The sequence below is a fragment of the Capricornis sumatraensis genome, chromosome 1 (assembly GCF_032405125.1).
Source record: "Capricornis sumatraensis isolate serow.1 chromosome 1, serow.2, whole genome shotgun sequence".
Lineage (NCBI taxonomy): Eukaryota > Metazoa > Chordata > Mammalia > Artiodactyla > Bovidae > Capricornis > Capricornis sumatraensis.
Window position 1 is genome coordinate 43,116,030 of NC_091069.1, and position 15,722 is coordinate 43,131,751.

The 15,722-nt window shown below is 41.0% G+C and overlaps 1 protein-coding gene across 1 annotated transcript in view; it reads left to right on the forward strand.

Moving 5' to 3' along the window:
- The first annotated feature begins 7,949 nt into the window (after positions 1-7,949).
- The window catches only part of RAB1A (RAB1A, member RAS oncogene family), a 29,876-nt gene continuing 22,103 nt past the window's right edge, over positions 7,950-15,722 (forward strand). Inside the window, exon 1 of the mRNA XM_068988021.1 lies at positions 7,950-8,166. Within this exon, the coding sequence (XP_068844122.1) occupies positions 8,144-8,166 (23 nt within the window). The 5' untranslated portion in view covers positions 7,950-8,143. The remainder of the gene's footprint in view (positions 8,167-15,722) is intronic.

A 15,722-nucleotide genomic window follows, 5' to 3' on the forward strand; every position in this document is an offset into this window, starting at 1 on the left:
TTCCAACTTGATGGTCAACAGGGACTTCCTGAAGAGAAAGGGGACTTTAAATTGCATCATTAGAATGGGTATGACTTAGAGAAATGGGGAAAGGAGGTGTACCTCTGGGCTAGATGCTAGAGAGGGAAACTTCCAGAGGGAGTTGACATTTTTGAGGTCTCCTCCATGGCAGGCACTTTCACAAACATTGCCTTCATTTAATCACCTCAAAAAATGTGGCGGACAGTGATGGCAATGAGGTCTCTGCTCTCAAGGGTACAAGTTTTATGCTTGAAACAATTAGAAAACAATAGAAGCTAGCAGAGAAGAAAATACTAGACTGAATATAATCAAGTGTAGTTCAGCTCTTGTTAATGGATTTCTGGGATAGATTGAGGCTTCTCTGATGGCTCAGATGGTGAAGAATCTGCCTGCAATGCGGGAGACTCGGGTTCGATCCCTGGATCAGGAAGATTCCTGGAGAAGGGAATGGCTACCCACTCTGGTATTCTTGCCTGAAGAATTCCATGGACAGAGGAGCCTGCTGGACTACAGTCCATGGGGTCCCAAAGAGTTGGACATGAGTAACTAACACTAACACTCTTCTGGTTTTAGTAACTGAGTCCAGAAGCCGGCCTGATTGAGATCAGGTCGGTTACCTGAGAACTGGGGAAGGTCAGGCTGTTGGAGGTATGCTCTATTGGACGTCCAGGTTGACTAGCTGAGAGCCCTTTGTCATCCTGCACCTTGCATGTCTGGTATTATTCTGAGAACTATTTAGGGAACTTTCAGTCTGATTTTATTCAACACACCTCTGGCTTGTCCTGCTGATTGCTGAACACTGTGGTGGCCTTGGCAGCACAGAAATATTGCAAATTGGAGACAACTTCACAGGAGGTAGAAGTCAAGGAACTAGGCATTCAGAGAGAGTTCTTTTGAGAGGGTCAAAGGCCTGGAGTTTGATATCCATGGCAGCCATAGTACACTATAGCCAATCTCTTCCTTTGCCCTTTCTTCCTGCTGACCATACCTGGGTAGATAAGAGTTTCGTATCTGTTATGCTTCAGGGCATTGTACCTCTTTCTGGGAAGATGGACTGAACTTTATTTTCGGCTGAAGAAAAAAGCAAAAAAGATTTAAATAATCCTAGATGATTCTAAGGGCTTCCCTGATGGCTCCGTGGTAAAGAATCTGCCCGCCAAGCGGGAGACATGGGTTCTATCCCTGGGTCAGGAAGATCCCTTAGAAAAGGAAATAATAACCCGCTCCAGCATTCTTGTCTGGGAAGTTCCATGGACAGAGGAGCCTGGCGGGCTATGGTTCATGGGGTTGCAAAGAGTCAAACACGACTGAGCAACTAAACAGCCGCAGCAGCACTTACTAATAAGGCAATGCTTTCCTGAGGACCCAATCAATGAATATGTTGGATATTTATTAGGTATAAAGTACTATGCTATGTGCTGGTGGGAAGGGATACAGAGTTTGACAAGGTGCGGTCCCTCCTCTCATGGAGCTCATAGTCTAGCCGGGAAAACAAAACATATACATTATATTATATAATTATACAAAATATTATAACTAATGACGTGTATTGCTGTGCAATAGAACTTTCCATGCGGATGGAAAGGTTCTACAATGTGCATTGTCTAATAAACTAGACATTAGTCACATGCAGCTGTTGAGCATCTGAAATGTAGATAGGGCAACTGAACTGAATTTTTAACTTACTTAATCTTTTAAAATTAAATTAAATTAAATTAAATTAAATTTATTTATTTTATTTTTAGTTGCACTGGGTCTTCATTGCTGTGTGCAGGCTTTCTCTAGCTGCAGTGAAAAGGTTCTCTTGCCAAGCACGGACTCTAGGCGAGAGGACTCAGTAGTTGCTGCTCATGGGCTCTACAGCATGGTCTCAGTAGTTGTGATGCACAGGCTTTGTTGCTCTGCAGCATGTGGAATCTTCCTGGATCAGGGATTGAACCCTCCCTGTATTGGTAGGCAAATTCTCATCTACTGTGCCACCTGGGTGGTTCAGCTGGAAAAGAATCTGCCTTCCAGGCAGGAGACCCTGGTTTGATTCCTAGGCTGGGAAGTTTCCCTGGAGAAGGGATAGGCTACCCACTCCAGTACTCTTGGGCTTCCCTGTGTAGCTAAGATGGCAAAGAATCCTCCTGCAATGTGGGAGATCTGGGTTCGATCCCTGGGTTGGGAAGATCCCCTGGAGAAGGGCTTGGCAACCCACTCCAATATTCTTGCCTGGAAAATCCCCATGGACAGAGGGGCCTGGCAGGTTACAGTCCATGGGGTTGGGCACAACTAAGCAACTAAGCACAACACAGCACAGTGCCACCAGGGAAGTCCTAGCTTACTTTTTTTTAAAGTATATTTATTCATTTATTTGGCTGCGTTGGGTCTTAGTGGCGTGATCCTTGATCTTTGTTGGTGCGTACAGCATCTGTAGTTGTGCCATGTGGGATTTAGTTCCCCGAGCAGAGATTGAACCTGGGTCCTCCTGCATCGGGAGCACAGAGCCTTAGATACTCGATCAACAAGGAAGTTGCAACGTACTTTTAATTATTTTAAATAATCATACATGGATCATGTCTTCTGAATTGGACAGCTTTGTACGAGGCATCATGAAAGCACTAAAAAAAGGAGCTGAGGTAAACAAGAGAGCAAAGGTTAACCCCCTTTACATTGATGTGGACAGGAAAGGCTGCCAGGAGGGGTGTGGTTATAGTTCGGTCCTAGGAATATATAGAATTCCAATACGAGAATAAGAAGTTATTAGGTTGGTGCCAAAGTAATTGTGATTTTTGCATTGTTGAAATTAGCTATTTGATATTGCGTTACATTCTTAAATAAATGTGGTTACATCATTTTAACATGCATTTTTTACTTTATCTTTTTTGCTAATGATGTATTATTTCTGTTTATTGTATATATATTTTTTCACTGTGGAAATGCTAGACAAAAAACAAAGACGAGTGATTTTTTTTATTCGAGTTGAAAAGGGTTGTAAAGTAGTGGCAATAACTCGCAACATCAACAACACATTTGACCCAGGAACTGCTAATGAATAGTCAGTGCAAAGGAGACAAGAGTCTTGAAGATGAGAAGCAAAGTAGCCGGCCATCGGAAGGTGACAACAACCAATTGAGAGTAATCACTGAAGCTGATCCTCTTACAACTACAGGAGAAGGGAGAAGTTGCTGAAGAACTCAAGTTCGACCATTCTGCGGCCATTTGGCATTTGAAGCAAATTGGAAAGGTGAAAAAACTCATTAAGTAGATGCCTCATGAACTGACCGCAAATTAAGAAAAAAAATCATTTTGAAGTGTCATCTTCTTTTATTCTACACAGTAACAATGAACCATTTCTTGATTGGATTGTGACATGCAATGAAAAGTGGATTTTCCACAATAGCCAGTGATGACCAGCTAAGTGGTTGGACTGAAAAAAAGCTCCAGAGCACTTTCCAAAGCCAAACTTACACCAAAAAGGTCATAGTCACTGTTTGGTGGTCTGCTGCCCATCAGACAAGGATACTGGAGTGGGCAGCCAGTCCCTTCTCCAGGGAATCTTCCTGATCCAGGGCTCGAACCTGTGTCTCTTGCATTGCCAGCAGATTCTTTACTATCTGCTGTGTGTGTGCGTGCTTTTCAGAAGGGGGACAATTCCTTGCAGTTCTAGTACTTCCACACCAGGGCAACTTTAACTCTGACCTCAAATCACACAGCACTGCCTGTCTTCCTCCTTCTCTACACTACTCCAAGCCCCTCTTCCCCTGTTCTGTGACTTGGCTGGGACCTTGTTTCCAAGCTGTCAGTTAAACTGGATATCTCTGGACCACTTTAAGCCCCTCATGTCCCTTCACACCTTCAGATTCTATCTTCTCCTCTCTGAAATTGCCTCTCCTTTCCGTCTTATAGAACATACCATCTCTCTCTTTTAAAAATTTATTTAATTGAAATATAGTTGATTTACAATGCTGTGTTAATTTCTGCTGTGTAGCAAAATTCAGATATACAATGATTCAGATATATACATATATATCTTTCATATTCTTTCCCATGGCGGTTTGTTACAGGATAGTGAATATAAGTTCCCTGTGCTATATGGTAGGACTATTTTATATATGATAGTTTACATCTGCTAATCCCAAGTCCCCAAATCCATCCTCCCCTACACCCCACCCTTGTTGGCAACCACAAGTCTCTATGTCTGAGTCTGTTTCTGTTGTAAAGAACACAACATCTTTTGCCTAAATGAATCTACCTTTCAGCTAATCTCCCTACTTCCAGTCTCCATGGAACTCCAGAGTGCTCCCTTTAGAATACTGAGGTAGTCTCCTTACCTTCCTTGGAAACTTTCTCGGTTCTCCACTGTCTAGCGTAGAAGGTTGAAACTCTTTAGCAGGTATTTGGAGCGCCCCACCATCTCACTTTAATCTAAATATTGCCCACCTCATCTCCCATGGAACCTGTGACTACCATTCCCTAAACACATGGGTGTCTTCACATTTCTAGGCTTATGTTCACTTTCTTTTGTCATTCTGGTATAAATGGCTTCCTCACCCCATCTCTGCCTGATTAAAATTTTATTCTTTTTTCAAGACTTAATTCAAATATCACCTCCTTCATGAAAGCATTCCCCAATGGTTTGAGTTGAAATTATTTCCCTCCTCTGTACTTCCATCCCATATCATTTTTGAAGGTCAGGTTCGTAGTCCAGGTATAATTTATACACTATCAAATTCACCCCTTTTAGGTGTATAGTTCTACGAGTTTTGATAAGGCATATATAGTTGAGTAACTAACCATTACCACAATGAAGCAATAGAGTCTTTCCATCAAACCCCGAAGTTCCCTTGTGTCTCCTTGTGAATAATTCCCTTATCCCATTCCCAGTTTCTGGCAGTCACTGATCTGATTTCTGTCCCTATACACATTGTATCATTTAAATTTATTTTTGCATTTCCCCCTCTAAGCCTTGTTCTATACACATCTTTCTCTCAATAGGTTGTTATCTCACAGACAGAGAACTGTAATCATTCACTTTTGTATTCCTTATAGTTCCAAGCATATTTATTACAAGGCAGGTCATAAATATTTAATAAAAGGAAAAGAAAGGAAGGAAGGAAGGAAAAAGGAAGAAAGAAAAGACCGAGCCAAATAGCAAATGGACATACAGCCCTAGGAGAGTTAACAATAGGGCAACCCAAAGGGCTCATGCTAGTTTAATGAATTATTGAGTTATTAATCTGAACTATAAAAGTAGCTACTCTTAAGCACCTCATATAAAATATATTGGGACTCCCCTGGTGGTCCAGTGGCTAAGAATCAGCCTTGCAATGCAGGGGACGTGGGTTCAATACCCAGTCGGGGAACTAAGATCCCATGTGCCACAGGGTAACTAAGACCAGTGCTGCAACTACTGAGCGCACATGCTCTGGAGCCTACATGTCACAGCTAGAGAAGCCTGCGTGCCGCGGATAAGATCCAATGCAGCCAAAAATAAACCAATCAGCTATTAAAATATATTAAGGTTTGAATCAGGACAACTGACACTTTTGGGGGAAGGAAGTCAATGTAAATGAGATACAAGGTGTGGTATGGGTTTCCCTTGTAGCTCAGTTGGTAAAGAACCTGCCTACAATGAAGGAGATCCAGGTTTGATTCCTGGTTCTTTCTCCTGGAAGATCCTCTGGGGAAATGGCAACCCGCTTCAGTATTCTTGCCTGGAGAAGCCCATGGACAGAGGAGCCTGGCAGGTTATAGTCCATGGGGTTGCAAGAGTCGGACTCGACTTAGCAAGTAAACCACCACCATGGGGTGGGAAACATCTACGCACCACTGCCTCTAAGCTCCTTGCATTCTATTAATACATCACAACTAGGATATAAAGCATTCTGTCTTTGGTATATTTAAAACTTTCAGGGAGAAAGGTAGTTACTATTTACCAAGTATCCTCAAAGTCACTGTACTATATGCTTTATAATGTTCTGTTTAATTCTCACAACTACTCTCTCACTTAGGTTAAAAGTGATTGGTTATTTGTTCGGAAAGGAAATAAATAATTAAAGAAAGTATAGCCAGGTGGCTCAGGGGTAAAGAATCAGGAGATGTGGGTTTGATCCCTGGGTCTGGAAGATCGCCTGGAATAGAAATAGGCAACCCACTCCAGTATTCTTGTCTGTGAAATCCCATGAACAGAGGAGCTTGGTGGGTTCCAAGGGTCACAAAGAGCCAGACATGACTTAGAGACTAAATAACAACAATATTATGGGTATAACTTCAAGGACAGGAACAGGTTAAATTTTTTATCTTTGGCTCAAGATGAATTCTTCAGAGGTTTTCGGAGTTTTTCTTCTGTGCAATCACAATAAGCAGGAAGAGATGAGAGTCTAGGACAAAATACACTCTGTGGTGACTATCATTTATCAGGGTATTTTCCTGATGTGTTGTTGATCACATTCATTTCAGAAGCCAAGATGATAAAGAGGAATTCTAGCGTAGTTTGATGTTGTGGTCAACTAAAGCACGTGTCGTATTTGTGTGCTAAAGGGGTACAGTGGGTAAACAAGTAGAAACAAAAACTGCTTTCCTTCCTTTCATATTTTGATGTTATGGGAATTTAAAGTGATCCTGCAATGTCTTTGGAGATAATTTTCTTGGTTCTAAGAACAAGTTGGAAGATAAACTTTGACCAGTGTATTATACCATGCCCTTTGTAATTAAGTAACTCAAGATAAAATGTTAAAGTTCAGTGGAGATTTAAATTCCTGAGCTGATTAAAAAGAGCTGTTAATATGGTTTTTTAAAAAATGTGTTCATGTTACTTCTGGAGTTTCCAGGCATTATACAGTAATGATCTGCACTATCGCTTATACTTTCCAATCTTGTAGAATGGCTCAGAATTAAATAGCAACTAAAAATAAGTACATTTCAACCCGAAGGCTGGAACCAGGGCAGGAAGATTACTAATTTTTGTTTGGCTCAGGGTTGTGTCCTGTCCACGCAATGCGGAGGCACTGAAAGGTGTGGGGTTAGAGATGGAAATGTTTCGGGAAGATAAATCTGGATGTGAGTGCAAATGGCTTGGGGCAGAGTAGAGGCAGAGGCAGACAGTCCACTCGGAGACTGCTGCAATATCCAGGCTGAGGTGATCAGAGCAGAGCTGGAAAGGGAACAGTAAGAAATCAAAAAATAAAATGGTCGTGCCAACACTGGTGGAGAACCAGCCCAGTAGCGTTGGTTGAGTGAGGCGGAGAATGGAAAAGAAAGGCTTCGTGTTTTCCAGAGACCCAAAGTTTTCCGCAGAGGCCCCTCGAGTCTTCTTCCATCTTTAGAGCGGACATCCTGGGACCAGCGGGGAAGCTCAAGCCTGAAGCAGGTCAGACCAGCAAAAGGCACACAGGAGCCGAGACCCCCTAGTTCCCTTTTCCTGCACCTAGGCTCTCAGGCGGTCCCTCGGCTTCCGACCCCTCTCTCCCCAGCCAGCAGGGTCCCGGGATCCCCACCCCCTTCTTCCGCCAGCTGCCGGCACCGCCCTCTGTCCCTCCCCTCCCCTTCCCCTCCCCCTCCCCCGTGGGGCGCTGACTCGCCCGGCTGCCACGTCTCACTGATGACATCACCAGGGCCGCTCGGCCTTAGCCAATCCGCTAGGGGGAGTCCGAGCGAAGTCCTAGCCAGCGAGTCAGCGGGGAGGGGAGCAGGGAGGGGCGGAGCGAGGGGGGGTTGAGAGAAGGGGGAATGGGGTGTGAGACAGCCCCTCAAGTACGCGTGCGCCAGAAGCGCGGAGCTTGGCGGGAAGCTGAGTCCAGGTCTTGGCCCTGCACGTGGTTCCCCGGCGCCCGCAGCCGCGCTCGAAACTCTCTTTCCCGGCATGCCACGCGGTGCGGCCGCCCTTTGGGCTGTGTAAAGACCCCTCGGTCTAAGGCTTTCCTATTTCCTGGTTCGCCGGCGGCCATTTTGGGTGGAAGCGATAGCTGAGTGGTGGCGGCTGCTGATTGTGTTCTGAGGGGACGGAGTGGGGTAAAGACGTTTGCTCTCCTGGAACAGTCTATCTCATTCCTCTCCTTCGACTACCCGTGGCGCGGAGAGTCAGGGCGGCGGCTGCAGCAGCAAGGGCGGCGGTGGCGGCGGCGGCAGCTGCAGTGACATGTCCAGCATGAATCCCGAATAGTGAGTGCAGGAGAGCACCGGTCGGCTGGGTCCGTGGGCCACCTTGGGAAGGCTTAGAGGGGGCGAGGAGGGCGGAGAAAGGGGCCTCGGCCTCGGTGAGGCAAGGGTGATGGGTCAGGAGAGGTTGGCGGCTGGGAGTCGGGCCCCATTGTCTGACGGAGGAGGGGCGGCCGAGGGGAGGGGACGGGTCGGTCCGGAGGGGTGAGCCGCCTGGGCCTGGACCCGGTTTGGTTGTAGTACTGGCCTGAGTGCCGGGCCGGTGTGTCGGGACAGTCCGCGAAGAGGGTTGGGGCGTCTGGGAGTCGGTGGTGAAGCCGTGGGAAGGGGTAGCTTTTTTTGGAGGCAGTGACTTTTCAAGGAGGGCCAGTTTTTTAAGGGGTGGGGATGAGGTGAGACAACTCTCTTAGAGGGCATTGTCAGACCCTACGCCCGCGCTCTGCGGAGCTGTCAGAACCTTCGGGGTGGAAACCAGCTTTACTTGTAAATCTTGAGCTTGTTGGCTGTTTCTTCCATCCTCCTCTCCAGGTTGCAGGTAATATGGATGCTTTTCAGGGCAGCGTGGGATTACGGGGAATGAATAGATGGTGAGAATCGATTTAAAAATTTTAGTTTTGTTTTTTTAGTTATTTCCTGGAGTTCTTTACGAACTCAGCGAGCCCATTGCCTTCCTGAAAAACCTGGGCGTTCGTGAGAATTTTTTTTTTTTTAAGAGGACACCGAAGTCCTTTTGCCTTGTGTAGGTCAAGGGAAAAATAAAACAAAACACTAGCACTAAACCTAGGGCCATCTTTGTGGTATTACCAAATACAAGCAAGACTTTGCCGTAAAGTTTCGAGAAAAACGAATGGGCCCTTTGATAGATCTGTAGGTTTTGAATTACCTACTTGAAGGCTTGCAGATAGGGAATGAGGTTCCGTGACGTGTCATGAAAAGTTAATGCATCTCTTTTTCTTGCTTCCTCAAGAAGTCACCACAGCAGATGTGACACACCTGTCACCTTCCTGGGACCCGGTGTTTCTTTCCTTAGGAAGACTTCGTTGGGTTCTCCTTAATGGCCCTTAAAAACATCCTTCTACAGTTTGCATTTTGAAATTAGTGAATAATTGAAGGAGATTTAATTGGTATTCCTCCTCGGTGTCAGAAGGATTTGGGGGGAGATGGGGAATTTTTTAAAGCAGAGATCAGTCTTTGACCTAAATGTTGAGTTTATTTGCTGTTTTGGTCAATTACTGCTAAATATTTCCCCTAAAAGGTACACCCATGGGTTTAGCTGACTGTCATGTGTGTGTCACATGGCTCTTGCAAAATGCATTCTGACTTCAACTTTTTTAATACTGTGGTTTGACGCCGAAATGTCCCTTTCTGTTCTAAACAGAAGCTGTAGTACTTTATTAAAATTTTATATACTTTTAAGAAGTTGAAGATAGTGTTCTAATAGTGTCCTGTTTGCTATGCTGGCAGTTTTTTATCAAGAGCTCCAAGGACAAAGTTGGTTTTTCGTAGTTGGACAGAGTTGAACTTGAGGCCTCTAATTTAGAAGTTGTCCTGGCAACAGTAAAGTACATGGATTTTCCATTTTATGGAGATTTGTCTTCTGTTCAGGGAGTTTCTTAAATTTGCTACATGTATAGAGTCTGAATTTATTTCTCCTTTTGTAAAATAGGACAGCAGTGTTTATTCCTATCGGGGATATGTATATGTAAAAGAATTTGGTAAACTTGTAAGAGCAGGGTACATCATTGTATAAGGCTTTCCAGTCATAGTAAAATTTAGGAATATAACCCTTATCCTCAAGGAACTGATAATGGAATATAAAAAAATAGATATTGTATATGTTAAATACCAGTAGATACGGCAGGTTCCAGATGTGTGACATGGATTGGAGCCACAAGATTTTAAAAGAAGTTGTGGGGTTGTGGTTGGCTGGTATGGTTCAGGAAGACCTTGTAGAGAATAAACCAGTAAGGGCATTATTAGCATTTGATTTGGAGAAGCAGAGGGAGTGAGAACGATTGTTCAGGAGGGAAGAAGAAAGAAGAATGGTTAATAAATGACAGGGATAGTAATTCTTAAGTAGAGTGTCAAACCATCCTTTATTTTGACGGTTCTAGATAAATGACCTCAACAGAATCAATCCCAGAAATCATTTTTATATTTTTATGGCATGGAGTGTGCCAGTACCTGGGCTACTGTATTTATATTCTAGGCTGTCTCATAAGTAAAATAACCTAGTAGCTTGGAAAAACCTTTGGAAAAGCACTAATGAAAAGTACTTAAGGTGAGAAGAGGTGGTATTTTATTATGAAAGGTCACAAGGGCAACCAGTAAGCAGATTTTTAGAATCTGACTTGAGCAGTTTCTTGTCTTTAATCAAGTTTATTAGCATCATTAAAGTAATTAGAGAAAAATTGGGAACTAGAGAAAAGAAGGAAATTCTTAGAATTTAATCATGCAGACACAAGCCCATTTGCTTTAAAACTGTGTTCTAAACTTTAAAGTCAAAGGTTTTTTTTTTTTTTTAAGTTAAAACTTTTAATGGATGAGTGCCTTTTATGATTCTACAGTGTTACCCTAATAGCTAACGTTTATGGCCACTTATTATATGCCAGGTACAATATAGTGCATTATATAATACACATGTATTATAGTGTACACTTTATATGCTAATTTGAAACAATAGTATACAAGGGAATATTTACAGGTGCACCCCAGATGTTCCTTGTTTTGGTTTGTCATGTTCTTAGAGAAACTAAAAATCTGCTGTATGGGTGCTGCTGAATTTGGTAATAAAATGTGTTCTTGACAAAAGTTTGGTTCTCTCAAAATGAACAAGATTTTAGATTTGTGTAGGTTGATACGATTACCTGTTGGTAGCTTTATTACTGAATGCTTTTATTTTATAATCTTTAAGTTGTAAGTTTTTGGTTTGGGAGTGAGAATAAGAAGTATGTCCATTAATGATTAAATTTGAAGCTTTTTCTTTGACTACTTTCCATGTTATTTGGCTGATTTGGGAGAAATGGTCCTGGGTTATCTTTATTAGCAGAAATTAAGGGTAATGACTGACTCATTTGAACTTTGAATACTACAAACAAAAACAAAATGCAACCAGAGTGGAGTCTGAGCAGTGGAAAAAGTAGATGGAAAGCGTCAAAGCTCTTTTCTTTTTCTTCCGGAGATTTGAAGAAAGATTTTAATTTTCCTGAGCTAGGAGGTGAAGCAGGCAGTGATTATTTCAGCACACTGGTTAAGAAATGCTTAACATTATTCTCATACCAGAAGCATTTTTCCTAATCCACTAGCTTCTGTTGGATTTTGTTTTTTTTAAGTGTCAAAATTATTTTGGCTGCTTCATCTATAAGGAGTATGTTAAGAATGAAATACGTGTACCTATCTCAACCAGTTAACTCCAGTCAGAAGACCTGTATGTAGTAATGTCTTTGGATTGGCTAGTTTTTTTTTTTTGTAAGATCACATTTTTTTGGACATGTATATACTTCTTTATTTATATATTTTTGGCTGCTCTTAGTCTTTGTTGCTGCACGAGGGCTTTCTCTAGTTGCAGCGAGTGGTGGCTGCTCTAGTTTGGGTGCCCTTGCTTCTCATTGTGGTGGCTTCTCTTGTTGCAGAGTTGTGGCACAGGGACTCATTCGTTGTGGCTCATGGGCCCTAGAGCGTGCAGGCTTCAGTCCAGAGGGCTCAGTTGCTCCACCATATGTGGAATCTTCCTGGAGCAGGGATGGAACCCATGTCTCCTGCATTGGCAGGTGGATTCTTACCCACTGCGCCACCAGGGTAGTCCCTGGATCAACTAGTTCATTGCAGAAAAATTTGTAAAAGAAAAAAAATTTTTAAACCTTGTTTTTTTACGTTTTAACATAATTATGGCATATATTTTAATCAGTCTCCTAAACTTCGTTTTGTGTCATGGTAGATTCAAGGAACATTTGACTTTTTTTTTTTTTTTTTTTGCCAGTGCTCTGCTTTGAATAAGTCTGTCTTTTAATTTAAGGATTTGAAAGTAAAAACAAGTTAATCAGTTCTATTATCTGGCTAACTGTAATTTCATTGATAAATACATCATTACTGCCTTTTACATAATTTTTAGTTAATTTTTTTATTAGAAAAGAAGCAGAAACCAACTAAAAATAGGTTTTATTTTTGTTGGTTGCTTTGATGACTTTTTGATGGTGTTAGTAGTGATTTGGGAAATTCAAAGAAGTTTAAAGAAGTATTCTCACTGTCCAGAATATGACTATTTAATGTCTGTAGAGAATCAGTGTATGTAATTTCTCTGCATAGTGTAAGTTCCCAATAGCTATGTAGACTTTCCACAGAATGCATCTTACGAGTTTGGTGTGAGTGGATGATCTTGTAGGATCATTTAAAGAAACTGAAATTTTACATTTAAAATTTCTTCTCCTTTTCATCATTAATAGGCTAAAGTATAGGATGTTGACAGTGTCTTACATATTCAAAGGTTTTTTTTTTTAAAAGATAGAAGAGCTTTAGAATCAGGTGTTCTCTTGCCAACTGTTGACTTTTAAAGAGAATTTTGCTTTGTGAGTAATTTTATTTCTTTAGTATTTCAATTTTTGTTCTAGAAGCAATTAGTGATTTTTCTAAGTGATGTAACAAGTGCTTAACGTCTTGTTATGTTCATATCCTATCAGCAGTCCTTTGTCTGTGTATGTGTTTTTTGCTCTCCTTGGCAACTTCTGACTACAAATATGATGGTTTTACCGCTTGTAGTTGTAATAGTTAAGGTTCCTTTTTGATAGTTAAGAGCTTCCTTTTGCTGTTACCTATTGTCTCTTTCCTAATGTATGAAAATGGGGTTAAATAAAATGCTTTTTAAGATTGAGATTTTTTTTTTAATTTGCAAAATAAAAAGATGAAGAGAAACTAAAAATGGGTGTAGGATGCCAGTGCCTGGGATATCTTAGATGTGTTGACTTTCCTGCTTTTTGCACTGTTCGTCTGAACTGCATTTTGAAGTTTTAGTAAGAGTTAGACAAAATGACCACCTCTCCGCCCTGCTCTGGGAGAGCAGAACAGTCAGGCTTTTCCACTGTTTTCTTGTAGAAGGTGGGGCTGAGGAGAGATTGCTTCTTTGATATCAGCAATAGAATTCAGGGAAGAAAACCGAGGACTTGGCTTTTCCTTGGACCCACCCTGTGATGTTTCAAATTATAAAAGGGTAGTATAAAGGGAAAATAATCCTGAGGCTTTAGGGAGCCAGAGAATAAATGTTTGTTGGTTTGTTTATTTACTTAAATATGTGAAGAAATAGGGTACAAAGGAGAAGTAGGAAATGAAATTTTCCTTGGTACTTTTTTGACTGATGGGTCAGTTTATTAAATCCAAGGTTGCTAATATAGGTTCCAGTTAAGTTTGCTCTGTTCCATGTTTATAGATTTTGACAGGTAGTATTACTTTTGCTCTTAAGAACCACTCTTTGGGAACATTAATTTTGATAATAATAGCTACTAATTGACAAGTACTTACTCTCTGTGCCAGCTACTTGGCTAGGGTCTTCACATAGGGCATTTCATGCACTCTGTACCTCAGACTAGTGAGCTTTACAAATGAGATTGACTGAATTACATAATTGAAGTTTTCCAGGACAGTGATGAATTTAACGTGTCTGACTGTATTTTCTTTGAATAACAATAGTACTTAAATGGAATTACTACTTGTACTTGCTGCTCTGCCCGTTTAGGGCAGTTATTCTTAACCCATTTATGGTGATGTACCCTTGGGAATATTTGATAAGCACTATGGATCTGTTGGCTATGTATATACATACTCATAGCATCCTGCATAAAGTTGCAAGCTGTTCACATTCCCTGAGCGTATTCATGAACCTCAAGTTATAAATGCCTGATGTAGAAGATTGAAAACAGAAAAGAGAATTTTCACTGCCATTCTTTTGAAATGTAGAAACCAAGGGGGACAGATTTTAGCTTTAAATCTGGGATCTTGAACTAATTTCAAAATGTGAGATTTGTTTGGGTATGGCTTATTTTGATGACCTAGTCTGTGCTTTTCTTTTCTTCTCCTTTTATTAAAATGTTTACCTGTTTGTTTCTCATTAACTTACTGATAGATGAAGTGTTTCCAACATTCTTGAAACAAAGACACACTAAGTTCAAACAGCATTAGTGTTCACATGAACAACAATGTCATCTCTGCAGTTACCTTTATTGCCATAAAATTCATATGGATATAATTAGAGTAAATGCCTAGATCAGAGTAATATGTAATATAGTCTTAATTGAATTATATGGGATTTATAAAAATAGTTAAATTTATAAAAGGATAGTTTAAGCAACTTTGTCAAATTATTAATTATTTAGTGCTTAATTTATAGGTTGGTGGGTGGCATTTGTCCTCATAAAGAGCAATTGGGTTCGTCACTTACTAAAGCTAATGAAGTCAGAACTCCAAAATTTACCATGCTGTTTTGAGCTGAGCTTACTCTCTACTAAAACAAATGTTCTAAGTTAATTTAAGCAGTAAGTTACACTTTATATGTGTTCAGGTTCTGTGTGCTAGTTCACAGATGTCTTGATTCATTCTGATAGGTTTTATATATAAAGTAGGACTTATATACTGACTTTATTATCATCTGAGTGTAAAATATATCAAGGGAATTGGTGAGAAATGGGCGAAAAAAAAACTAAGCCAGCATTTCGAGTTGAAAACCATAGGTTTAAGTTCAGAATACCACTTACTTCATACAGTCCATTTATGCCTTTTGAGCTTGTTAAAGTTTTTCTAACACATTTAATCATCACACATGGATTACTGACCTATTTGAAAAAATTTTTCAATACAGATATTTAAAATCTTTCAGTGAGCATACACATGCACACGCATGTGGGTAGACACACGCAAAAATCTAATTTCCTTGGAGAAAAAGCTTGATAAAACAGCCAGCCTTTTGTCATTACACTGTGCTAGGAGTTGAGGGGTTTTTATTTTTGATTATACAACAGAGACTTCGCTCCCAGATGCTTACCAGTTAGTTAAGATGACTCAAACTTAAGCAAGTATAATCAATTTAACAGTATTAGCGCAAATTAAAGCTTATGATTTTTTTTTCTGTAGAGACTAGGATGGCATAATAGTGCAAAACAATTGGAGAAGGGGCCTAGGATTTCAATTGTTGACAGAAAGTTTCAGTTATGTTGATTTAGCTGGAGAAGAACACAGCACTGAGGAGGACGCTCCAGAAGCCCTGGTGCTAGTCTTGAGTTAAGATCAATAGGAAACAACCTGAGTTCCCGCCTCTAGTCAGAAATTTTACGTACGTCCATTATTTCCCCTAATCCAATGAAGAAATAGGGTCCTAATTTTACAGGAGTCGGAGGCAGAGAAGAGTTAAATGCAGTAGAATTGGAATTTTAACTCAAGGGCCTGTGATTTTACAGTCCAGGTATGCTGGTTCCAGTTTACTGTGTGTGGTTAACTTCTAGGAATTTGAAATTAAGCCAGTTAATTAGGCAACTAGCATTTTTGTGGCCAATTATGTCTAAAATTCTTGATTGGAG